The 27,696-nt window shown below is 43.1% G+C and overlaps 1 protein-coding gene across 1 annotated transcript in view; it reads left to right on the top strand.

The window, feature by feature from the left end:
* OXSR1 (oxidative stress responsive kinase 1) overlaps positions 1–27,696 on the top strand; it is a 633,421-nt gene that overhangs the window by 217,862 nt on the left and 387,863 nt on the right. Inside the window, exon 4 of the mRNA XM_078665259.1 lies at positions 26,970–27,111. Coding sequence (XP_078521385.1) covers positions 26,970–27,111 — 142 coding nt within the window. The remainder of the gene's footprint in view (positions 1–26,969; positions 27,112–27,696) is intronic.

Below are 27,696 nucleotides of genomic sequence, written 5' to 3'. Positions count from 1 at the left end.
TTGTGAAAACCAAGTTTGTAAATAAGGCACCACCCGATCGCTCCAGAATCTAACTAACACCAGGTCGCCTGGGAGATCTTTTGGAAGGGGGCCGAGCCATCCCACCCTTCTAACACTTCGAATGGCACCATCAATGTTCGCTGGCAAGGGTCGGTTCCTAGACAGCCAATAGATGACCTTGTGTTTTAGATCCTCTGATCTCTCGGTTTTTCCCTTTGTAATTGGTAAGACACCAGTGAGAACACAGACAAAGGGGGCGGCCATTGGGGGCAGATGTATATGTTTGGTATAATCTAGGTTAGTAGTTTTCTCCTCATAAGGTGGGGGCACTTTTGGCACCCCTATATCAGCGAAGATGCTCTAGGTGGTAATGGGCTCGGTGACGGATGACGAGAAAATACAGGGGCGGTTGTGTGGGACCGTGGGTCTGTTAAGAGGGATGCTACTTTTTTGAGGAGCTAACTTAGAAACCACGGTAGCGGGTAAGGGCTGTGGTTGGCTCTGTCCTGCCTGGTTCTTGTTAGGTTGAGTCGGTGACCTAAATGAGGTATCTATATCCCTTAACCTATCCCCTAGGGAGTTGATTCTTGCAGTCAAAGGGGATATAAGAGAGGTGACCAGGCGTTCAATGGGGTCCAGAAGAGCTGCCTGATAGGGGGGTGCAAAGGATTCAATGTTGTCGCGGACTTGGGAAGCTGTAAGAGGGGTGCTGACAGACGGTAAGGAACTTGTGCAAGGCTTAAGCAGTTTAGCTTCCCTCCCCATGCTGTTATCCCCGGGGCGCCTTCTTGTGGCCATAGGAGTTTTAGGGTTCCCTAGTTGTTTAGTATTTACTTTTACTAACGGGGATAAGAGTGGGGCAACCAGAGTGTTATCATTTGCGTTCAATAGAGAGTTAGACAGCAAATGTACGGGAAGTATTGGGCTGGATAGGACTTGGGGTGGGTCTGCTCTGGTTTCAACTGGTGCATATCGAACGTGACATAGGGCGTTCAAATCTCCAACCAGGACAAACTTGATGCTGTGTCGACTAGCTGCGCCTCGGGATGTTTGCAGGCTACGCAATGTGAGGGCAGACGAGTTTCTAAATCCTCCAAGTCATGGATAACGTGTAATAATACCCTGTCTACCGTGTCTACATAGCAGTCTAACCTCCCCCTACTAGAATCACTTGGGAGAGTACTGGGTTTGGGAGCCCCCTTAAGAGACATGGCGACGGTGCAGCAAACAGAGTCCCGCAAAAAGTCAATGGAAGTCCTGGTGTCTCTGCAGTGTATACAGAGATATAGGTCTGAGTCTCACTATACCTTGTTCAGTAGGAGCCAAGGGGGGTGGCCCGTCCCGTCCTTCTCGGGCCTCTGAGGGCCACAGAGGGCCCGCCCTTTGCCCGGGCTTCGCCCGGCATCCCGCTCGCGTCCCGCGAAGCTGATCAGAGCGCTGTATATGGGCGCCTCCTGGCGCTTGCAGTGCGTGTGGAAGCTGCGCCGCCGCTGAGGCAGCCGGGAATTGCAGTCCCGGGGCGGCGGCGCTATGCCTGCAATGTAGTGACTCGTGGCGGCAACAGTAGAGGACTCCCCTCGTCCCCCAGCTCCAGTGAGTGTACCCCACCTGCTCCGCCGAGCAGAGCGCTGTATATGGGCGCCTCCTGGCGCTTGCAGTGCGTGTGGAAGCTGCGCCGCCGCTGAGGCAGCCGGGAATTGCAGTCCCGGGGCGGCGGCGCTATTCCTGCAATGTAGTGACTCGTGGCGGCAACAGAAGAGGACTCCCCTCGTCCCCCAGCTCCGGTGAGTGTTTAGTCCTTACATACTGGCAATCACTCAATAATATTGCCATTCTTTAATGTGATTATACCAGTACTCCCCATTAGAGCAACCATACTAGCACTTCTTAGGGGCCGCTTTAAACTTCACTGTAACCGAAGTTATACATTTTAGGTCAAGCCTACCAGACAGAGAGTGCGCCGTCTGCTGCAAGGCATATTGTAGCTTACCAAGCACATAGAGGTGCTTGGAGCCCATTCCTTAAATCCTTACCTTATCATTGGTTTTCTTTTCTGGTCATTCTCATTTGCCTGCTTCTTATTTGTTTCCCAGATAGTCAATCTTGTGTTTGTCCCTCCCATGGAGTATTGCCTTTTACCCTCTCTTTGACTGATTGGCATAGCTGCGTTCACTGCTTGTGCTTGATTTTCAAGCACCACTTTTTTATTTTGCGTATATTTTCTAGCAGTCCAACTTGTTTGTCTTTCCCTCTACACTCTGTGTTGCTCTCCCAGTTGCCGGACTGCTTCTCTCCTCCCCTATTGAGGGTGCCTGTGTACTTCTCCCCTTTGGTTCTCCTACTTTTGCCCTCTGTGTTGCTTTCCGTTACTCCCCGTGCAGGGTGGCTAAAAGCCAAAGCCAATAGATTCCAAAGGTATGCCATTTTGTCTTTGCCAATGTTTTAGTTGTGCTGTTATACATTGATGTGACAGCGCCCACATGCCATAGCAATGTTATTCTATTTGAGACAGTACTGGCATTTTTAGGTCGTGCCAACCACACAGCACAGCTGTCTGGTTGGAAAAGACATACTGTGGGCATTACAAAAACTTAGTGGGATTAAAGCTGCCTCATTGTTTTAGTATTGGTTCTTTTTATTGCCACTCATTACTTGCTTCTCATTCATTGGCTCAGCTTGCCTTGTCCATCTTACTATCTTGTCCCTCCCTTGAAGCTTAGTCTCTTTCCCATTTTGATTTGACTGACTAGTGTCCTTCCACCATTCACTTTTATGGAACAAATTTTTTCTTTTTGATTAAGCACTCCGAGTGCTTTCCGTCCATCATGCGCTTCCCCTCAAAGTACCCCAGTGCTGCTTGGTGATCTCTTGTGTATGTTCCCCTCTCTGTGTTTTGCATCCCTACTCAGAGAGTTGCTGTCACCCTTGTGTGCTACTCGCTCTCTCAAACACTTCTCCTCGTGCCTCGGCGCTGAATTTTTCTCCCCGCAACTCTTACTCCATCCATCATGTGCTTCTCCTGTGTTGCTTTCTTCTCCTAAATGCATTGCTTTTCCCTTCTTTCTCTATTGCCACCGTGCCCTCCCATCCCATTTTTTTTTAAATATTGTGCTTTGGTACAAATCGATCCTATTATTTTTTTATTCACCAATCCTAATGGTGCCTTCCATCTGTAAATAAAAAAAATGCAACATTTTGCTTTTCCTCCATACATTACACCAACTTTTCTTTGATTTTTTTTTTTTTTATAACCATTGGTGCACACCATTAAGAGCACATTCTACTTTCCCTTCCCCTCTAGATGCTGTACTACATTTCAAAAAGCAATTGGCAAAGCTGATAGGTTCCAGAGGGTAGACATATTGGTTTTGCCAATACTTGTTTCCTATTTTAGCTTTTTTTTAAAAAAAATTTAATAAAGCCCTTCTTTTGCTTTTTAGTTCCAGCTACATCTCACATTTACGATTCCCATAAAACGTCTTACTAACAAACAGAACAATCTGAACAGCACAGGCCAAAAAGCTTATAGAAGTACCTTGTGCAGAGCAGCTTTGCACTTATACACAACTAAATTCCTTAGAGTATATGATCACCACGTCTCGGCTGCATTGTCTGTTTTGATATTTAGGTTTCGTAACCTGGCGAGGGGCGAAGCCACTCCCAGATCGAAATCTGTTGTTTCTAATAGTGAGGTTAGGACAGCCTCTGTTTCCAATTGGCTAGCTCCATAAATGGAGGCTAGCCATTGGGAGGCAGAGGCTGTCAATCGCGTTTTCTCTTGAAAACGCGATTCGGGGGCGTTTCTGGTGCTTTTTTTAAGCCCCGCCCCTTTGTCCCGGGCCGCGCTGCGATTGGCTGCCGGCCCGGGACACCCCCGTGACGTCATTCCCGGGCCGCGCTGTGATTGGCTGCCGGCCCGGGACACCCCCGTGACGTCAGCCAATCACAGCGCGGCCCGGGACCTGACTTGTTTAGCCTGACGTTGCCACGAAACATGATACATGTGTTTCCTTAACCTCCGTTAGACTGAAACTGCTTAGCAATGATGAATGTTTAGAGTGACGTCTAAGTTCAGATTCCTAGAGTCCAACGCACGAGCTGGCATTCCACCGGGCAACTTAATAGCAAGGTTGTGTGTCTCGCACGTACAATTTTAACTTAAAAATGCGACTACTTCTCTACCGCAGCATACATACAACCACTGCACCCCAACACCCATTGAAACATTAATCACCAGTCGGTCCTCCCGTTCGAGGTTTTGTGATAGCAGCCTTGCTACTAATCCCGCCTTGATTTAGAGACTAGCCAATCACAAAAGAACATGAATACGTCCTCCCTCCGCCTTGTAGGCGGTGTCCGTTCTCGCGTAGAATCAACCATGCTCCGCCCCTGCCACTGCCTCCTCCCTTTACTCTGTTTCCTTTCGTTACGTCACCTGTCCTGATCGTTGCAAGATGGAGGAGTACGCACGTGAACCCTGGTAGGTGATACAGAATGGCTCATTTTCAAAGGGCATTTTAACAGAGGGCGCGACGCATATGGTCTGTTAGTGTTGGAGCAAGGACGTTCTTTCTCTACAGCGTAATGTCATATGTGCGCCTCATGCTTCCTGTCTATGAGAACCAGAAACCCAGCGCCTGTATAAGCTAGTAATGAATGGACGAGGCTGGGGTGACCTTGTCACTGCCCAATCTTTTCGTTACCACGGTGGGTCGCGCCGGTGGTAGGGAGTGCAGTCATAGCGAATAGTTTAGCTTCTTAAACCAGGTTATTCCCACGTTTACGTTGTAGAATAAACATGATCATGTCAGAATTGTACGATTGGTGTTTATCTTGTGGGCCAGGAAGCTGCATGACCCACAGTGCTTCTAAACAGCCCGGAGTTTGACTAAATACATTATTTGGGTCGTACCGATCTTGGGTGAGGGAATAGTCGAATGGCTGTAATGAAAGAAGGTGCGGGGGGGGGGGCAGAGATCTGAGTGGAAATATATGAGACTGTTTGTGGTCAAGTGTTGTGTTTCCTTAGAAACATGTCTAAATTGTACCTTTTATTGAAAGGATAATTTAAAAAAAATAGCAAACCAGTGTTTTTGTTAAGCATATATTTCACCCTTTAGTAGGGCAATTAATAAAGAACAAATGATACGTTTGCAAGACGTGCTCAGATCAGTTTCCTGTAGAGGTAGTCGAGCCAAGGGTCTGGCTCGGATCTTGGTGCCTGTGCACGAGCCGAGCCCTGAAAATGCTGGCAATGTTAATCATGCCTTACACATGATATAACATATGATAAAGTTGTTCCAGAATTCCAAATTATGTTTCTTTAACGTATAGCTTTCACATTATTATGTTACATGACACTGCAATGAGAAGTACTTACTAAAAGAAATGGTTTTTAAACATAAACGATTAGGGCACTAAAAGTCAAGACCGTTGCCATGTAAACACTATAGGTGGGCCCTATTATTATAGAACAACATTATAGTCTATTAAAGCACTTGGGGGCATATTTACATGTTCTGGCGCATCTCTGCAAATCAGCAGGGATGTGCCAGAACAGATGCGTCATGCAAGTCCCTCCTTCTGCCACCACAGATGCACCGCATTTACAATGCGGCACACCATGGTGCAAAGAAGGGAAGAGGCGTGACGCATCTTGTGGCATATGGGCGGCGCATTGCTGGAGTCGCGTCGCAAGCGCGACGCAGCTCCTGCAATGCACAGGGGCCACCCATACTCAACGTGGTGCGTCACTCGTTACGCCTGCTTCAAGCAGGCGTAAGGATTTGACGCAGCAGCGTCGTAAAACTGACTCAGTGAAATCATGTAGATTTCACTGCGCCAGTTTTACGGAGCTTTCCTGCGAGGGAACGCCCACCCTGTGACAGAACGCCCACATGAAACCTGACGCAGGTTTCATGTGGCGCAGAGCTTTACAACGTGACGCATCTGCCTAGATGCGTCACGTTGTAAATAGGTCGCAATGTGGCGCATTGTTTACGCCGCCGCTGCGGCATAAAAGTGACGCAACGGCGGCGTAAAAGTGTCGCATGGGGCTTGCAAATCTGCCCCAAACTATTTTTGTACAACAGGTATTCTGTACGTTCTTATTTGAAAGTGTTTTTATAGACGATAATTAAGACACGTTTTGGTGAAATGAAATATTTGCTCAAGATCACACAGTTTAAGTGGTGAATCTGCTGTTTATACTGTGTTTTTGATTTCACAGTGCACAAATCAGCCAGAAAATTATGGTTTGTCGTTCCTTAATTTAAGAATTTGTTTTCACCTCTTTGTGCTTTTTAGGTTTCGACTTTTGGCGAGGGGCGAAGCCCCTCCCAGTCGAAATCTTTTGTTGTTAGTAGTGAGGTTAGGACAGCCTCTGTTTCCAATTGGCTAGCTCCATAAATGGAGGCTAGCCATTGGGAGGCAGAGGCTGTCAATCGCGCTTTCTCACGAAAACGCGATTCGGGGGCGTTTCTGGTGCTTTTTTTAAGCCCCGCCCCTTTGTCCCGGGCCGCGCTGCGATTGGCTGCCGGCCCGGGACACCCCCGTGACGTCATTTCCCGGGCCGCGCTGTGATTGGCTGCCGGCCCGGGACCTGACTTGTTTTAGTAGTTTTTAGATATTTATTGTGTAATCATTAATTTTACTAGGAAGGCTTGAATCATATATATTTAATTCATTTTTAGGTTGTATATGTTTGTATCTTACACATTCTCACCTCTATGTATCATGTACTATCTTTTGTGATTTTTACATCGGAAAAAAGATTTATGACTGGTCCCATTTTGTACGACTTAATTCTTCCATATGCCAATAGCGTGGCTGGGCAGCCAGACGAGATTACGGTGTGTGTATCCTGCTTTTCAATACATTTGAAGCCCGGCGAACGCCGCAGGAATCGTGGACCGAGGGGGGGCTAGGACTACAACTCCCAGACTGCCCGGCACCTGTTGCGTCACTCCTGCCACCTGAGGCGCATCAATCATCGCCGGCGCTGCGTCTCAACCACGCTTTCCTTTTGCAGAATTGGCCGACGCGAATTGTGAGCTCAGACTAAAATATTGTCTTTTGATACTCCAGTTTGCTGACATGGGGGCGACTGAAGAATGCAAACCGGAACCAGGCGCCGCCGTTCTTCATAGTTGCAGGTAACATTACATGGAGAACTTAAAATCTGCGGGGTAACAAACCTCACATTGGTTGTCGAGGTATCCATGGACGCGTGTGATAAATTGCACGTTGGCCTCGTCTCATGCACACACTGTCCCGTGGTAGGGCTCGCCCTCCTGGGGTGGGGAGAAGCATGATGGCCATATTAGCCATTAACTCATGTACTTCAAAGTCCTTATGAAATGTACCTGGTTCTTTTGGAAAGTACTCTTGGGTAAAGTTCGCGCTATATAAAAATGCATTAAATAAATCAATCAGGCCTTGGTCATCGTTGCTTCAAAATGTAAGTGCAGACCGGACTCACGAGGCAGCACTGGCCTTTTATAGTTTGTGTCTTTTTCCCTCGAGACTTTTACAGCTGTAAAGTTCTTGGTACTTTGCAGCCCGTTCTTAGGGGGCAGATCAAGGACCGCTCTCCACAGTAGATTACACGGTTGTGATCCATCACTATATTGTGGCCGACACACCTAGAAACGCCATTCAATGTAAAGTGGGTCTTGAATATCTACTCCAGATGTCTCGTGTGGTGTCGGACTTTTAACTCAATGTGTAGCTTAGCTGGTGAGTCTGTATTCTCTGGTACTGTTTAAAATGGTCACATTTTTCCTTGTTTGTGTTTTTTCTGACGGGAGTGTCGCAGATTAATTTGTATGGAGCATGGATCAGCCTATCGGCATGCGCAGTCTCTGGTAAGCACGCCTTTTTTGGCAATGTGAATTAAAGTTTACTCGATGTAGCCGTAGCGTCTCGAAACTTTGGGAAAGCTGTTTTATTGAATCCGAGCTCACTTGCGGAAAATATAAACGCTAAAGAATGCTGCTTTTGAACGCAGCCTTAAATTGGGGCTTGTAAACCTGGTTCTCCTAATATTATGCGCTGAATCGAGAAATGCCTTGTTTATATTAGTCTATGCTTTGCTAAAAATGATTCCTTTGGGTTCTAATAAAGTCTTATTAGTAAATGTAAACCCAAACCACAGAGTTACTTTTAAAATCCCGAGTTTGTGTTTCTCCAGGCTATTCGTTCTTAACCTGTCATGCCCACCTGCATGGACGATTTGCGACTACTGCATCTTCTAACCCTCATTGTCTCATGGAACATTTTCAGTGCATTGATTTACTCACTTTTGTGAGTTATTGCCTCTGCATATTGTGTTCGATGTAAAGTGCTGTGACAACCTAAATTTAGGATGATTAGCACTGTAAAAGAAATTGAGTAGAAAAAAGTGTCATTTAAATCGTCTTTAGTGCAATTACTCATGCAGATAGATACATCTTACGTTTTTACAGTGTGTTCTTAACTCTCTCATACATGGGATGAACAAAGCTGTGGGCCTTTGTTTTCCTCCTTTGTTTTGGCATCTTGATGTTAGGCTTCAGATAGCTCTCAGCAAGGAGGATACTCGAACAAAGGCGAAACCGTTGCATTGTAAATGCTTGTTTTTTTGAAGTCTTTTGTAGGGTAGCTCAATAAATCTGATGCCGTCATGTGAACCTGGTACAGCTGTGCATATTCGCTTTCCTGCCTTTGCCTTTAATGGGATTCACCTGTTCGGTGGTGCATGGGGCCACCTGCCTAAATTTAACGAGAGTCACCTGTTCGGTGGGGCGTGGGGCCACCAACTGCCTTGTTTTTTTGTTTTTAGACCCTAAAGATTCCAGTTTAGCGGATTTGCTTGTCCGAATTGTAAAGGTTGAAAGAAAATGTTGTTTCACGTCGGAAACCTTTCCCATGTTTGCACATTGTATTGTCTAGTCTGAGGGTACTTGATATGTCGTTGCCGGGGGCCTGGCTTGGACAAAAACCTTAAGTGCATGCCAGTGTAGACACCTTTTACGCACTGTAAGGGTTATCATTCGCCTTCCCCTTTAGTTTAAAATATTTTTTGGGCATCACTGTTCGTTTGTAAACTAAGTATTTCAACCACGTCATGCTCTTAACACCATGTGATTACCTCTCAACAGTTCTTTTCGAGTCTTGCATCCTGTACTACATATATAGCCCAGATCTTTCCCAGAACTTCGTGATTTTAGATACTCATTTAATACAGCTCCCCTGCAGCATGAGCCTTCTCATTGATCCAGTTCTTGACCCCCCTAAAGCTTTGGTCGCCCTTTACCATAATATGCTTATCCATGAGTCATGAAGACAAATGTGCGATTGGTATGAACCATGCATTATTATCTTAGTGTCACTGGGACTTTTCCTACTTTTCCAGCTGCTTGATTTCCCCGCAGATACATTTTAATCCTACGAATAATAGGTTCGCTTTTAAGTTCCCTTTATGAAATAAAATTAATAAAAGGATAAATGGTACGCTGCTTTCGTCTATGCTTTGCGGGAAGGTACATACATGTTGGTCATGTTACTTCGAGCAGAGCATAGAATTGATCACATCCCAATACCAACAAAAATCCATCCGGTGACGGATGCCCCCCTATAACTGTGCTTACAATGGAAAGCCCAGGTTTATCTAAAATGAAGCACTAGGTTTACGATTCGTTGAATGCGTCTTGGACTGTTAACCTGGAGAAATGAGATTCCTATGAGATGGGTAGGAAGGAAGCAGAACATTTGCGTCGTAATGAAGTCATTTGTCATTTTTCCCCAGGTTTGTTCCTGCTCATGCAAGATTGTTGCAACGGATAGTCATCACTCTTGTTTTTAGGCATTCGGCTGTCTTTTGTCAAAGACCTATTGTGGGCAGTAGCATTGCTTGCAGAAAAGCCCTTTGAACCAGTCCATTGCTTACCATTTGGTGTGCTTTCGTCTGTTCTATAACTTACCTTCCTCCTCTTGTTTGTCCCTCCTCTAAAGCATAGCTTCTTTACCATCCTTTGACTGGAATGACTTGATTTCTTCCACTGATTCGCATCCATGTTCTTTTTCTTTGAGCACGGTATTCCGTTGCATTCTTGCGCTCTCCTTGGTGTACTGCTTCCTCACCTATAACTAGGGCTGGGAGTAACTTGCACAATTTGCTGTAGTGCAATTATGCAAAATTGCAGCAAAATTACAGGAGATTATGCAGAATTACGCAAAGAGCATAACCTAGTATTTAACGCTATTTTCTTAGAGCAAAAATGCATGCACAGGTCAATTTAGGGCATAAGTTGGCGCTTTGCACTAAGAAAATTACGCTACATGTAGCAGAACAAGAACCGCAGCAGCCGCTCATGCTTGCTAGGCTTGTTTCTGTGCCCCTGCAGTAGGATTTTTGTGTCAAATTACTTCTAAATTCCTCAAAGGGGCACGATTGCATAATTTTTTGGTAATTTTGCCTCAAAATATTACTACGTAATTACCAAAATTACTCTGCTGTAGTACTGGCTTTCTGGTCAGAGAGGCGATGGTGTGCTTTGTAGTCGCACACTAGTGAGATGAAAAAAAAAAAAGGTCACAAAGAATGAACATACAATCTTCTGATAGTTCGATCCCTACTCAACAGAAGTGGCGCAGTGTTGGAATAGTTTATCTCGGCTTGTAATGCAGATTAAAAGGGGAGAAACATGAAACTGAGTGGATATGACTGCAGGGGAAGAGTGATAAAAGTTTCTGCCATGCCAACACACTGCCTGCACCATGGTGTAGTGGGGTCACTTGGAATCTTTTGTGGTCACCTACCCGAAAAGAGACGAATCAACTCCCCGCACAGACCCATGGCCTTTCTTTTGTTTTTAATAAAGTTGGTTGGTTATTCTTTTTTTTTTTTTTTGGACGATATCCCTTTAAAACACTTACAGTATACATGTGCAGGGAGTTATATTCCCTAGTTAACTCTTTGTGAGCTTTTTTCACTTTGATCTCACTCGTGTGTGACCACTAAGGACACTGTCCCTCCCTCTCTAACCAGGAAGCCGGTATCCCCTATACTCTAGGGTAAGAGAGCCAATGAGCAGATACAGTACAGTAATATTTTACACAATTGTCTATATTTTTTTCACTACTGTGCATGATGCATGCACATCTTCCTTGCATGGTTATTATGTAGAGCGAATTGCCTTTTCGGGGAACAATGCTAAACAAATCTTTAACATGGTTCAAAGCTTTCTTTCCCCTAAAGCGGAGTTCATTACCCACTGCCCCTCACCTATCTGGTGTGAAGAACTCAAGTTTTTCATCAATTAGATCCGAGCACTCCAATCCAATTTTGATGCTGACAATAGCCCGCCAGCGGCGAGCATTCCATCTTACAGACTGCCACCTGCTACCTGACTACCCTTGTGGCTTTCGAAGCAATACCTAGGCCGGACTCCTTAGCAGCCCTCAAATCTCTGAAATCTGGTTCGCCAGCTGACCCCTGTCTGGCTAAATTGCAAGCCAAGGCTGCTGAGATGATCAATCTAGACTTGAATTTGCTGATCAACCTATCTCTTACTGCAGCCATTGTGCCTGCAGCCTGGAAAGAAGCCAAAATTGTCCCTTTATTGAAAAAACCCACTCTTGACCCCAACATCCCCTCTAGCTATCGCCCTATATGCCTCCTCTCTGCTGTGGCGAAAGTGTGCGAAAAACTGGTTAACAAACAGCTGGCCGATTATATAGAATAACATGTCTTCTTCACCCGGCCCAATCTGGCTTCTGAGCCTCTTACATCACTGAGTCGGCTTTGGTCAAAGTCGCTGAAGCCATCTGAGAAACTTTATGCTCAGGAGGGAGGGCAGCCCTCATCCTGTTTGACCTGTCGGCAGCTTTCAACACCGTGCCACACCCCCCTGCACCTGGACCGTTTCAGGGAAATTCGATTATCAGGGTCTGCTTGGAGGGGGCTGAAATCCTATCTTGGCGCAGCATGCAGCAAATCTGGATCCTCCTTTTTCAGCCTCCCCCAGAACTTGAACACAGGCATGCTGCAAGGGTCTATATTGAGCCCTCTGCTCTTTAACATTTGTGTCTCCCTTTATCCGGATGGCTGAGGAGCTGGAAGCCAAAGTCATTGCTTATGCAGACGACACCCAGCTCCTTTTCACATGGAATAAAAATGACTCCTCCACCTCCCTAGCTAAATCCTGCCTGTCATCGGTCTTCCTCTGCCTAGTGGAAATGTAACAAGTTAAAATACGAGATTCTTCTTTTCAGGAACAATTCCCCCCGCAGTTCCGGAACTAGTTGTGGGTGGATGAATCTCCCCTGCCTACCGACGAGGGCCAACCTAGGAGGAATCTTGGGATCTGGTTTGATGAGAAGCTGAGCTTCATTCCCCTGATTAAGAAGTTTACAGGTCTGTGCTTTGGCACATTAAAATCCTTAAAGTTCATCCCTCCTTTTCCCATTTCAGCAAGGGAAACTGTCACCTGTACACTGTTATCCTCGCGCCTTCAGTACGCCAATGCCTTATACGTTGGTCTGCCGTGGCTATCTACTGAATAAACTTCAGGTACTGCAGAACTCCGTGGTCAGAACTCTTCTCAATGTTCCTATAAAGACCAGCGTTGGACAACATTTACGTAATCAACATTGACTGCCGGTGATAGAGAGGGTGAAGTTTAAATCCTTGGTACTCGCACATGCAGCTCTCAATGGACTTGGCCCGCATGCTTGAGAAAGCGCTTCAGTTTCTATGTCCCTACCAGGCAGCTACGCTCGGCCACGTTGCTTCTGGCCCAAGTCCTGAGGTTTTGCCTTAAGAGGGTAGGCAATCGCTCCCTTGCTTTCAAAGCGGCCACAACCTGAAACCAACCTCCTCTGGACTTCGGCAACATCCAGGATCCTAAGCTCTTTAAGAAAAGGCATAAGACCTTCTTTTTTTATTTAGGCCGCTAATCTTTTCTTTCTCTTCTGCTTGGCCGTTAATCTTTTCTTTCTCTTCTGCTTCCCCATCCAATGGGCTCGCGCCAGGACACACTGAGTAGCTGTGCGCACTACAAATCCCATAAACATTCACTAACCACCTGTGCTTTGAGTGCTATGGTTTGCTGTGCAATGCCACTTGCATCCTACGTTCCTTTCTATTTAAGTAGGGAAGGCTTTCTGTTTACATAAAATAAAACCTTAAAATTCTTGTTTTCTCATTTTTAACTGGTTGTACTTATTGAGCACTTCCGGTAGGACTCACCTGAGCACATTAGTATTTTCCTATTCATTTTTCAATTATTTTTCCACCTCACTAAGAATCCAGGTAAATACTCCTTCAAGAGTTAACTAGGGATCCCTAGCCCTGAGAAGTGCCCCAGACCCGTAGGCTTCTAGGATGGGCAGAAACATGTTGGCTTAACTCTTTCGGCAGTGTGAGCCATTGTCCTCAAACTACCACCCTGCCAGTTTTTAACCTTATCTAATGTACCCACCAGTTAAGGCAAAATAGCCTGGGTACACCAAGGTATTTTTAACTCACTGATCTGGATCCCTCTGTTATCCAGTAGCTTTCATCTAAGAACTCTCTCCTGCCCGAAGTCCAACAGTTGGTAGAGTCTGCCCTGGTGCCACTGTCCTACCAGGGTGGGGAGAGGTTCCCAATGATGAAGCATGACACAATTTTGTTTTTGAGGCATTCTCTTCCGTAAAGGTGACCATCCCTCCCTTTAGTACTTAGACAGGAATTCTGTGACCATCCCAGTGGGACCCTTGGATGCTTGTCTCAGGGTAGGAAAGCTGGATTGTGTAATCTACTTACAACGGCCTTACCTGTTGTGGTAATTAGATTTTCCTAGGAGGTGTGCGGCGGCTTACCTCCTCCTCTCTTGTATGCGTTATGAGTGACTGAAATTGAAAAAAACATAATCTGTGGCAACACTGTTATTCTCTGCCCTGCTGATTCTAGGGCTCACTTCCCTTTGGGACTCCTCTGTAACAGATATTTATTTCAAACAGGCTGTGAACAAGACATTGAGCTTCCTTTCACATTTGCAGGATAAGAATCAGTTTGGTATGAAGGCTCATGCAATTATGCTCATACATTCTTATGTGCCCCCAACCTTTCACCATTATTTGCGCACTTCTTATTCATCTCACTCAAAGTTTGAGTCTAAGGATGGTCACCTTTCCTCCAAAATATATCACCCCTCGCTGGAAGTACTACTGGTTAACCGAAACTTGTTGTCTTTGTGGGTAGAGACAAGAAACTAGAACACATGTCCTTTGTACTTGCTTTAGGTTGATTAGCTGACACAGACCCTATTTTGCTCAAACGCCTTAACATTTTGCAAATAACTTGCAGGCAATCCTTGATTCAGTGTTTAAGTGAGTGGTAGCCACAACTGTCATGCAGTTTTGTGAAATGTATGGATTGGTTCTGCCTGGATGTAACCGCTTTGAAAGTAATATATAGATGGCAGTTTTCATACGTATTCTTTTATAACTTTGATTAGTAGTGTAAGGATCCGTTTTTTTTTCATATCATTTTAGTATCTCCCAAGTGTTTTGTAAGTTTGTTAATTACATGGATTGTTTTTATTGGTTTGATATAGCTCAAAGGTATTGAAGGAAGAAACCTACAGTACAACGTGGTTAATGCTTCAGATATATTATGTATAAAAGGCAGCTGTGCACTATAGAAGCCACTGATTATATTATATTTATGATCATCTTTATCAAACAATGAAACGGTATTGAAGAATTGTATTGTGATTGGGTGAATGTTGTGGACGAATGAGAGGTTGGGAATGAGTATATGGCTGAAATAATTACTGAATTAAACACCACAGAGTTGTAAATGTTGTATAAATTATCCTTCTAATAGATATGGATTAATATGTATTATTTTAAAAAAAACTCCATAAATGCATGTAATCTGTTCTTATGGTCATTAAATGAAATGCTCTCAATATTATCAAGAAGGTTTTGACAATTTAGAATTGTAAAGTTGCCTATGGTCTTTAGTACATTGAGTCATTTGTCCTTGCCTTAGGAACTATAGTCTGTAGAAGGGGAACCCCTTAATACTTGTATGAATAGCTCAAACGTATATACACATATTCTTGATATATTTTATATTAATTTTCATTTCTTGAGTAGTCACTTTGTTCTTATACCTCCTTGTTTTAGATTCCTTGTTGAGCAAATTGGCAATGGTTTTTATTAACTACGCAGAATAATTAAACATTTGATTTAACATTGCCCCTTTGGTACACCCAGTTTTGTTTTTGAATGGCCATGGAGAATTAATTTAAAAAAATTATTTAAAGATTTTGTTGTTTACCATGCCATGTTTGTAGGTCAAGTCTAATATGCAGAGCAGTCTCTAAAATTAGGCTAAGCGAGTTGTGTTACTTAGTCAATGGTCTGACCACACTAGACTCATGCTCTGTGGCCCTGCCACCAAGATCTGCTACTTAGTGTGGTGACTTTTAATGCTCCACAGCAGGAACGAGTCTGATGCCACGACCGATTTCAAAGATAATGTACGTGGCATCTGACTCGCACAGTTTGTGTCTCTGGTGGTATTAGTTTGCTGTGGCGGCCACCTTGGAATGGTTCTGATGTTGATATGAGGCCTTATGGTCAGATATAATAATGTTTTTGATCCCTCTAAAAGCTTGTGGTTTAAAACAAGTATATTATAAATGACTTAATTAATTGGTCATTAATTTAGGTGTACTTAATATCCAAAACACTAGATAATGGCAAGGATGACTTTTGATTGTGCTGCTTAGGTCTTCAAACCGAATACCAAGGTTTTAACTGATATGAAGGCTTGTGACATTACAGTACGCTAAATGTATGAAATATGCTACATTTAACGAGCACTAGATCATAGGTATGTGTTAATATATTTGGGCTACGTCTATGGCCTTCTGAGTGTCCTAATCTGGCGCCATGGGATAGTGTTATTTAGACTTTTCAGGGAACTTTGTAATTTGTATATCCATTTCTGTTCTAGGCCCAGTAGCATTGATTTGTAGTTTTTTTTTGTTTTCAGGTTTTATCATTGATAGTCCAGTTTGTCGTTCCAAGAATGATATGCTTCAAGATAATGATTTGCTTATTTTGTAGCCAACCTGGCCACTCTTATGGTGTTCATTGATACGGACTCTAATCTTTCTATAGGGAAGCAAAAGAACCAGAACGGAATCACTCTGCCACTGATATCTGGAAGTGGAATATCTCGCTATTATCTGGGACTAATATTCCCAATATGACCAAGCCACAAAAATCATAAAGATATAAAAGATAAAGATACTACTGCATGACTTTATACGTATTTAATAAAAATTATTCAAATACATTTAGGTTTCATGTGTAGACCATTTCAATAAATACATCTCTGCTTACATAATAACGTACACTATTAGTGGAGTGGTGTGGCTCACTGGTTAGAGGCGGCAGACCCGGGAGCAGAAGTCGGCCCGGGACCAGGGTTCAATTCCCGACGCGGCAGGGTCGTGGACCAGGGTCAGCGGACTCGACAATTCTCGCCTCGGTGCCTACTCTAACGTGGGGTCCCACTCGGCAACTCTGGGCATTAGCTTGCCTAATCTCCACAACGGCCCCATCAACGCCGGGGATGCCTGGCTCCACCTTGGGGATTCCCAGTAGGGACCATCCCACAGGGAAAGCCAGGACGGGTTCCCCAGCGGTATACAGCGCCGGGACGCCCCTTTGCTGGGGCAGCTGTGCGCTTTACAAGTATACAACATTTAACATTTAACACTACACAGACTGTCCTTACTCTGTATTGTCCTGCCTCTTGATGAATCAGTAAGAGCTTTTTGTATTTTCAGATTTCGCTAAGCTAATGGGCAAGATACACAATTCAGAGTTTAAGAAAGTCCGGCTTGACCCTGGGGGGTGTTGTCATACAATTGTTGTAAAGTCCAGATGTTTGGGAGGATTCACAAAGAATGACAGAAGAATTTTGAGAAACCTCTAATAGAATTTAAGGAGTGCTCCCCTGGGTTAAATTAACTCATTAAACACACTGTGTGATGGGAAGTGATGCTTGCAATAAGTCCCACCACTGGCAACCCATCGTTCTTTTGCCCACTATGCACCTCAGTATGAACCCAGCAATATGCAAATTGGTCTTAACCCTGCACCTATAGGAACAATCTAGCCCAAACTGGCATGCCAGATTCTCTCTGAACCAGAGCACAAGCAACATAAGACTGGTTTTGTGCTCACTGTGCCACTTGAACCAAGCTACACCCAGTTTTTAGACTTAACGCAAGCATTCCTTCCATCATCTTAAGCTTGTTTGAAAATTAATTCCTGTCACAATAAGGAAAATCCACATCCCAAAATCGCATGTTTTCCTTTGTGCATAGAATTCTTTTTTGTTTTTATAACTCCTACAGAGAATGTTTCCTAGTTTAGAACCCCCTTTCCAATCTCCCCCTTGAAATGTGGGGTGTTCTCTCCCTTTTAACTCTGGAAAGGCACCTAACTCCTGCTTTCAATTAGTAATTTACATGTGTTTCCAGGATTGAAAGCTACCTGCTAAATATTTGTTTACATTTTTTATTTCTTTAAACACACATACGTTTGTGACTGGACTATTCTCTCATTCATGCTCTGTTTCCTTATTTGTCCCCGAGACTAATTCAAGCTTTCCACCCATCACCTTTTTATTGCTCTTTGTGAAATGCCCTTAATGCAGTCGGTATGCCCATACATTGGTCCTGTAACTTGCTGTGGCATAGGACTCGTTGCACCTCACTGATGAAGACCAAAAATGCTAAAGAATGTCCATGGATGCTTGTGATCAGTCAGAAGAGGTTATGTGGCCAAATGGTTCTGCCTAGACTGTGCCTTTGGTGCAAATCAAGGTGGTTTGTATAATGTCGGTCCCAATGTGTAGAGTCACAAAAGGATGAATTGGAATGACGACCTAAAATTACCAGTGGCTGATATTATTTTGAGCATTCCACCCAACGCTTTCTGTGTTTCCTTACACTTAAGCTTATTTAAAGCAGTTTGTTCTAGTGACTTTATTTGGGGCTCTGGGCTCAGATGCAAGAGCAAATTGGTTTGCTTTGTTCGAGCATGTGAAAATGAGCTAAATGCCGATCTAAGGTACCACTTTAAAACAAGACGTTAAATCTAACATTGAGATGTACTGTGGCCAGATACACATGGTAGCTAGTTATATCAAGTTATATGAAAAGGTAAAGCATCTCAAAATATTAATTATTTGATATGTTCTAGCATCAGTAAGTGTTAATTTTGAGGACGTTTACCATGTATAATAAAAAACCGATTCCCATAAATACAAGTGCCTGTGAGTATAACAGAAGTAGCATTGCTATACAGCAAGGAAGAAATGTACTGTTCAAAAGAACAGCTTCCACATATGGACTCAAATACCTGACAATACCTGACAATACCTGAAGTGACCTTGTGACACTGATGTGTTCACTCTTCCCTGCTCTGATTTGCTTCCTGCCGCTGCTACATCAGTAGAAATAATATTTGACCAAACATCAACTAGCCTTTGTTGCAGCTAAAATGAGTGGATTGGGTAACTAGCATTTGTAAGTGGCATGGTACTGTTAACAGAAATGAGTATAGTGTGCAGTTCTTTAGCAATTTATGTCAGGGTTGCACTGCAAAGTGTTTGTCAGCAAGGCAGTTGTCCTTCAATGACTCATGGAGGAGCTACTCAAAGTTTCGGCCTGTACTGCACATTCCTCCTAGTGTCTAGAGAGCTCCACCTGCTTTTGTCCCCTTTTACTAAGCACCTGTTTCTCACCCTAGCCAAACTTATTGAGAGAATATGATTGATCGGAGAGGTGGTGCTGTGATTGACGAGACTCCGTTATCGCTCACTTTCTTTTTAAAACTTCTCAACTTTGGGAAAGGGCTGTATAACCCTTGACCCTTCCTGGATTTCTGAAGTTGGCACTATTGAATTGCCAAAGACTGTTAGAAGTATTCAGTTATATAGAAGACAGTTCAGTTAGCGGAAGGTGGAATTTCAATGGTCATTACAGGATAAAGATAGCGTCATCTCGGTGCCTTGAATTGACATAACAAGCCAAACAAGAGGTGATGAGTGAAAATTCTTTGTCCCCTACTGCTTCATGCAACATGGTGAGTAAGGATGCCACTGTTTACCAATAAAAGGGTTGATAAAATGGATCCGGGCTATGTGAATGAAAGCCTGAGACATAAAATAAGATACACTAGTGAGCCCACAAAGAAAATCCATAAAGGAATGTCTAAACTGGACAAGATTCAAATCCAAGCTTTGAAGGTTTATTTAAGAATTAGAATCCTAAAAGAAGGCAGAAATAGTCAGTTAAATTCAAAATACTCTTTGCATACAAATGTGTCTTAGAAAAGGCAATGGAAGTAGAGTCTTAGTCTAGTCAATGTCCAGAACCAAATTGGTCTAGTACAAACCAAATAATGAAGTCAAGTAGCAAATAGTTATAGCTATTGCTCAGTTTAAAAGCAAGAGAGAATTATGGAAAATGTACAGTACTGATTCAATATGAATACTTACCTGGAGTCTGCCTTCTAGGGGTGCAAGGGAAAGACCTTGCTCATATACCAAAAACAGTACTTATAGAATTTCAGCAGCAATGAACCAGGCCCTAAACATGGTGTGAGGTGGCACCAACATGGGCTGTACTAATAAAGATGCCTTTATCTAAATCAATCAAAATGTATTAGGAACATTATATAAAACAGGCCCACTTTACAAACCGCAAAACACACAAGATGATGGACGGAATGTTGCACATTGCCAAAACATTCACCCCCCAGTCACAGATCTGGGTTTAATCGTCGTTATTTTGCTCACCACGCCACCCCAGTTCAGACATGGTCATATGCAAATCAATCTTGACCCTGTGCCTCATGGGAACAGTCCAGCCCGAACCCTTCGAAAATGAAGGACTTTTAACTTGCAAACTAGTTTAAATGGCAGTGCATTACTAATCATTGGCTGCCTGAAAATAAAATACTAATAAAGCACTTTTCTGCTAGCAAATAAATCAGCCTTGAACATTAAAAAATAATATATATGTTACTTCAAGCAGGCTTCCTCTGTAAACTCGCATGATGACGGAACCGAAATGTAAAACTGATTAACTCACGAGTAATTGTGCAAAACGCTGAAGGACATTTTTAAAAACACGCTGCATAAACGGATGAAAGAAAGCAGTTTAAAATGTGCACAGTAGAACCCATGCGAATGGACTTGAGGCCTTGTTCTGGCAAGTTTAAAGCTTCTTTAAGAAAATACAATACATTTACTCCATTTGCGTCCCGTCCATGTTAATTAAACACACAATTTTATTTTTCTAATTAAACATTCTCCGCAGCCATATGCACATCTGTATTGTTCCTGCTTCAGTATGAACAGCATAACATAAATTGTCAGGCCATGCCCATCCTGAGCTAGAAAACACCCATGGAAGGCTGATTTCACCCTCACTGGGCCAGCTTAGTGAGGTAATGTAACATCTTAGTCACTCCTTTCTCTCTTCATGCTCTCTCATTTGTTCTCACATCCTTTCTCTCTCTCCCTTCCCTCCCCCCTCTCACCTTCACTTAATTGCTTCCTCACTTGGTCGATGCTTAACTCCGATCATGCATTTCCACTCTAGAGTTTCCAATTACTGAGGTTTGAGGTGATTTGGGCAAGCATAATATGCTTAAAATCAACATCAAATGCCTGCCTCTATGCAAGTACCAACCCTCTCATCACTTAACTGCTTATTAATCGGGGATGGATGGAAACATTGGGCTTAACACGTTTCTTTTGCACTGCACAATTGATTAAGATAATATTGAGAAAGTTAGTCCTCTGGCCCGAGCCTTTTGGTATTCTCAAAAGTTGACTACTTAAAAAGTAGTAAGGCTTGAGCTCACGGCTACAATGAATAATAGCCTGTCACCATAAACCTTATTCGGAGGCACACCGCAAGGATGTTAGAACTTTCCTGCGGAGAAAAGTGAATACTGTTAACTTTCATCACGTTGGTTTATTGGTGCGGACCTTTTCCAAAGAATGAGATCCCCCTACATGAAACATTTAGCAGGGAACAATATAAAGGGAGTTCTCACAAGTCCTCCTCAAAACCCGATATCTGGCACAGAAGTGAATCCCTTCCCTTAAAGTACATTTAAAGTGATGAAAGCAAGAAAAGTGCAAGGAGTTGAACCGAAAATACATGGAAAGATTCAACCTAACGTTGCTATGGTTACCGTACGCAGGATTGTGCCATCGGGTTTCAATGCCCTTAGTTTTGACTTATTCCCACTGTATAATTTGCCTTTCATACCGAGGTGTACCGAAGTCATGGTAATTATAACAATTTAAAGGATTCCTAACAGTCCTGACACTTTATACCGAAAATATTTATTGTTGCTATCCTGCTCAGTGGTACCCGTTTTAGCGACCCTGGCAGGATGAAAGTGTTCACTACGCCCTCCAGGATTGAGACCTGTGACCCCTCGTGCACACGCATGACTGTCACTGATGTCTTAGTCTGCTGCCATTCTGCACGTGTTTCATCTACCGCCGGATACTGCCGAAGGCTTCCAAGTTGCACATCTATAAACTTGAAACACGAATAAAACGAGTTACCCTTCCGGGAACCTTGGCTCCGTTTTCATTTTCCAAACACTGGAGTCCAGTAAATCTTCATTAGAATATTAAGCAAGCTCGGAGATGGGTAGGTGCACGTTAAAGCTGATTATGCTGTCACTCATCTGCAGTCTTTTCCATTTAGGATTGTGCCTTGCTCTATCATGTTATGCTAAGTGTGTAGCGCATTGTCACAATTTGTACGGTCCCAAAGCACTTTAGAACCTAGGCGTCTTTTACGTTTCCGGGGTTCTTGACGAGCAACGTCAGTAGTCTGTTGATTGTTGTTTGGTTGGTAGGCGTATTTGGCAATGCTGTAAGATTGTGGTCGATTAACATATTCTTTAGGTAAGCAATATACTCGGTGTCTAACTTTAACAAACTGGTTCCTTCTTTACTGGACCGTTGAAACATATACCTAGTTAATTTGGAATTGCACTAAAGGTTTCAAAATTTGTATAAAGTGATGCATTCTATACTGTGTGTTAGTTCTATTGATGGGCAAGATATGGGACTTTTAAAAAAAAATCTTAATTGTTTGCAGAGGTGCAAAAGTATTTATTTTCTCTCCCTCAAAAATGACTCAAAATATGGTTTGCCAGTATCTTGAATGAAAACTGCTTATGAGGGCGTACCTTAAATACAAAAGACACAGAATCTATAGGCATGGTACTGATTTAAGCAGAAAATGTCTTTGGCGCGGTTTACCGGTCGTGGTCTCGTTTTCTGAGTGAACCAATCTGCTGCAGGGTGAAAATCATGCAACATTGCACAATGCTAATTGTTGCAATTTTGTTTATTTAACTACAGCTATAAACAATTATGCACAGGCCACATTTTTGCCTACTTTATAGTGAGTTGATGGTATAATAAGACTTTGGTCTAGTGCTTTAAATATATTTCATAATGGAGTATTCTGTTCCATTCGTTTTGAATATAAGATAATGGTCCATTATTTAATAAGAAATAAGATTTTTTTTAAATCTACTTTAGTTTACAGTAACCTGCTAATAAAGGCACAAACATGAGGAGATCTCAGTCATGCATCAAGCCTGCAGATATTGAAACCTCTGCCAGGTCTTCCAGCCTTGGCGTAAATCACACCCAAGATGTATCTCTTTCAGAAGATCACTTAGGACACGCACAATTACACTGTACACAATTACACTGTACATCTTTAACACTTTACACAGAGCAAAGGGCAGCACCCTTATTTAAAAAAAATAGCAGAACCCTGTGTAGAGATAAGGGAACAGTGAAGCAAACAAGAACCCACAATTGCCTCACAGCATATGTTATCCAATCAATGGCTCCTTCATAACCTGTTTCTGCCCATGATGCCATTTTCAACCCGAAGAAAAGACTCCTACAAAAGGTGAAGAAATTTGGCATTCCAAGATTCAGCAGATGTCTATGAAAAGAGCTTGGAGCCAGAGTGGCATGCTGCTCCTTCCTACCCCAGCTGTAACTGAGGAGAGGCAATCTGGAATTGCCAGTATGAAGCTGGTGTGACCCTCTCCCGCTCTCTGTGGGGGATGGGGAACTGGTCATGACGCCAATATCTGTGGCTTTTAAGGGTAAGGCTAAAGCATTTCATGTGACTGGACCTGTGAGAAGCTGTTCCAGCTCTGGGCACCCTTGAAAGAGGTGGACATCTGGGGAGCTGGTGAGCTCACAGATCAGTGGTCGAAGATTTTTCAGTGGAGTCCCCGTGGATGTGGCAATTATATTTTACCACCTACTCTATGCTGGGAGGTCCTTTTCTGGTCTTTGAGTGGGCTTCACAGACCAGGAGAGAGCATTGTTGAAATCAGTTAAAGGGCTGCACTCACACTTCCCCAAAACTGAGAATATTGTAATGTCAAGGAGACTAAAAAGTTGGGTCTAATGAATAGAGTTCTGGGTCGAGACAAACCAAGAAAAATTGGTAATGAGGATAGACTACTTGGAAGGAGTGGTGAAGACCCTGGGGAGTTTTGTTTTTTTGCAAAAGACCTACAAACATATGCTGTTGAGGTTATGGTGAAGTTAGAGTGATATTGAAGCTTGATAATCAGAGGATATCTTAATGTAGGGGGTCTCAGCTCTGATACTTCTAAACTATAAGGAGGAATGGAAGGTCTGCTGAATTCTCTGGCGGCTAGCTTGAAGGAGGAGGAGACAAGTGTTTAGCATTCCTTTGAGGGAGTCCAGGACTGGTGAGCGTGAAGGAAGCACCACAGTAATCCTATTGAGAAATGCAACAATGAAAGACCAATTCCACATGCTGAAGTTCGTTGGATGATTCTTTGAGGGCTGCCCTGCACTGGGCCAGGGACAGACTAATTTGCATATAGCCAGGTTCTGAGCTGGGATGGGGCAGTGAGCTAAATAACGGTGATGGATCAAGCCCTGATCTTTGGACTGGGTAAGAGTGGTCTGCTTAATTCAGACACTCTGTTCATCACCACCCCCTTTTCTGAATCGTTTTTGGCCACTATAGGTGTGGCAGGGTATACTCAGACATGAGTCCCTTGCTCACTGCTCCATCAGGATTCAAGCAAGCCGGGCCGACGACGGCTGAAATGCCAGAAACCGGTCCCCGGAAGCTTGTCTCCTTTCTGGTGAAGAATTGGCTTGGTAGTTTGGTCTGCCCTGTTCCCATGATGCACTGGGCCAGGGACAGACTAATTTGCATATAGCCAGGTTCTGAGCTGGGATGGGGCAGTGAGCTAAATAACGGTGATGGATCAAGCCCTGATCTTTGGACTGGGTAAGAGTGGTCTGCTTAATTCAGACACTCTGTTCATCACCACCCCCTTTTCTTACATCTCAGAATGGCACTCCGATATAAGGTACCAGTAACAAAGTCCTGACCACCTATCTCCCCAAACATGCCTGCTCAGGACCATGAACTCTAAACAAAATATCAGACTGGACAACCCAGTGCAGTAATCATACAAATAGATTATGATGAGATGAAGTACAACAAAAAGACCTGCACAGTTGCTCAAAGCTACGCGCATACCAAAAACCCCCACAATTGTCTCAACTTCATACTTTTATTTGTAATTATGTTGGTTGTCTATTTACTTACTTATATACTATTGCATGACCTCCTCTGATGTGTCTGCCTTTTGTCCTGGAGTTTTGTCCTGAATTTTGACCTTTTGCCCTGAATTTTTGTCTTGAATTTATGACCCTTTGTCTTGAATTGTTACACTCACAGTCCTGAATTTGCACTCATGCCAGTTACTCACCCTACTGATAAACCCCTCCCCCCACACTCCTCTAGGGCTGCGCTGAAGACCTCAGACTCTGGAGCACGAGAATGCCCAAAGGGGAAGCTGGACCTCAAAGCCTGTTATTGATTGGGGAAACCTGCAGACAAGTGAACAACGGAAAGAATGCGATAGACAAACTTACTGACAAACCATCACGTAATAGGGCACATTGTTACAATAGTGACCAGCACTGCCAAGCCCGAAACACTACAAGACCATACCCCAAGGAAGAAGCACTTATCTGACTGCTGAGCAGTGAAGCAATAGGTAGAAGTTTTCCTTAGGGATGTTCTTATGTGAGGACAGACAGCTGATATGTGGACTTCAAGTTTACGCTTAGATTCTTGGAAGTTGTGGTACTACGCTTGTTTCATGGTTTCATATGCTATTTTTTCTGTGGCTCCTGAGCAAATGCATGGAGAAAGAAAAGCATAATCCCAGTCTCCGGTCCTTACATAGAATCCCAAGTATCCTAAATCAACAGGATGCAGGAAGTATGAAAATCTGAATGTGGAAATGAAGATTCAAACTCTAGTAATCATGATACATACATAGTTAGCTTATGTGTGTTTTATAACAGGACTTGAGCATCGTGGGTGCCCCGTTCTAGTGGCTTTCTTGCACTCTAACTCAGCAGGAATACGAGGAATATCTCACTGACTGAAATGAATACTTCATAGTTCTCTTTGTCTCTACTTCCTGAATTTAGGGCTCTTAGGTCCCATGGACTAACTTTATATTAGCCAAGACTCCAGCCTCTTTTGGTCCAATCTTTTCAATTAAGATCAAGGGAGTTTTTTGTTTTTTTTCAACTATGGAATTGACCTTGGATTTCAGGGTTGATTTCTGACCTAGAACAGCAAGGTTTTCAACCTGTTCTTATTGCTAAAAGGCAGCAAGATACCCACTTTCCTCTGCTCCAGGTGCATACAACGTGACTGTGTCCTAAATACAGATGCCTCCTCATTTAATGTGCAGACAAAGCGCTAATGCTGGCAAACATTTATAAATTATCTACTGACCTCGATTATTCAGTTTTAAAAACCTCATATTCCGTAGTCCTTTCACAAAATTGTTTGTGAATATGCTAAATAATGTTTTTCCATTACCACGTACCCAACTTGAATTGTGTATTTTTGTACTGGATGACTACTTTGCACCATAATGAATTCTATTCATACAGTGCATTGCATTTGTAGTACTTAATGTAGAAAGTGCTGCTTCAAATAGCCAATTTGAAAAAGCATACTTGAAAAAGCTCAAATAAAAGTTTGAGAGATGACAGTTTAGCTCAGTTCATTTAGGGACATAATAGGTCTCAAGGTGCATGGTTCTATTGCTAATCTAGTACAACATTAAGTAATCTTGGGCGGCCTCAGTTTAGTTTGCTGATGGTTTTTTATGCACAGAAATTTAGCAACTTAAAAAACAAAGTGATAGATTGAATGCTTGAATTAATGTCAGCCACGGGCAGTCACTTGGGCTGCATCCCAATCCGTCGTTTTTTGCCCACCATGCCACCTCAGTTTGGACCCAGCCATATGCATTCAGTTCTGACCCTGTTGCTCTTTGGAACAGTCCAGCCCAAACTGTCAGGCCAAGTCCTCCATGAACTAGAATGCAAGCAACCCAGGACTAGTTTCGTCCTCAATATGGGCTGATCAGCTATGTATAGCTTGATTCCGGTGGCAAAGTGAGCACTGTATCCACGTCTGGGCATACCCCTGCATCCGAAAACAAAGTGATGGATGGAATTAATCTCAGCCACTGTTGCAGAAATTTAGGAGATGAGCATTTATAAATTTGTTGCTTAAAAAACGTTGGCTTTTAAATACCTACTTTAACCAAATTAGTATTGAGTCAGTTACTTTACAGTGTTGTCATTTTTCAACTGCAAGAGTAAAATTATTTTATTTTCTGCTTCTCAGCTGTAGAAATTAAAGTTTATCAATATTCCAAATTACAGGGTATTTCATGCACAGACTTTATAGCAATTGCCTTTTAAATATTGATTACATAATTTTTCCTCATGATCAATGTTTTTTTTCTTTCCACAGGCTCAGTACTGGACATTATTAAACATATTGTTGGGAAAGGCGAACACAAGAATGGAGTTCTAGATGAACATAGTATTGCCACGATGATGAAAGAGGTGTTGGAAGGCTTGGATTACTTGCACAAAAACGGGCAAATCCACAGGTATGACGTTATTGCTACACGGATACTGGTTCAGTGAGGTTTTTGTTATCTACCCAATGCAGTAACATTTTCAGATTTTGATATTTTGATATTTGTGATGACAGTAGGTCTTGGACACATCCGGTTTTGAGAGGGTATGATTTATCGTTGCTACAGCTACCCACATTTTTTGCCAAAGTAATTTTAAACTATTGGTGGAAAATCCAATAGTTTTACAATGTAACCTGTAGAACCGTAGGAATGTAATACCTACTCTTTTATGTCAACATGTTGAGTGAAAGTTCAGAATAAAACCTATCCAGGCGAATCGTGTTTAGAGCAAGCTACATATTCAATCCTTAAATGGTCCATTTTAAGGCAGGGCTTTGCTTGCTTCCATGAGGGACTCTCCTTCTCCCCCTCCCCAGTTAGTCTGTTTTTCCCCCTACAGTTCTCTGACGATTGCCCTCTCTTGTAGGTCCGGCCGAAATGTAATACACGCTGGCTTATTGTCGGGGGTTTTGCATTACAATTGTTAGGGGGAATACCTGAGATTTAGAGATTATGACACATGGCATAATTGAGACTTGGCTTGAGTAATTACTC

Source organism: Lissotriton helveticus, chromosome 10 (genome assembly GCF_964261635.1).
Source record: "Lissotriton helveticus chromosome 10, aLisHel1.1, whole genome shotgun sequence".
In the NCBI taxonomy this organism is placed as follows: domain Eukaryota; kingdom Metazoa; phylum Chordata; class Amphibia; order Caudata; family Salamandridae; genus Lissotriton; species Lissotriton helveticus.
The sequence above is the reverse complement of the archived record's forward strand: the minus strand, read 5'-3'. Positions and strand labels throughout refer to the sequence as shown.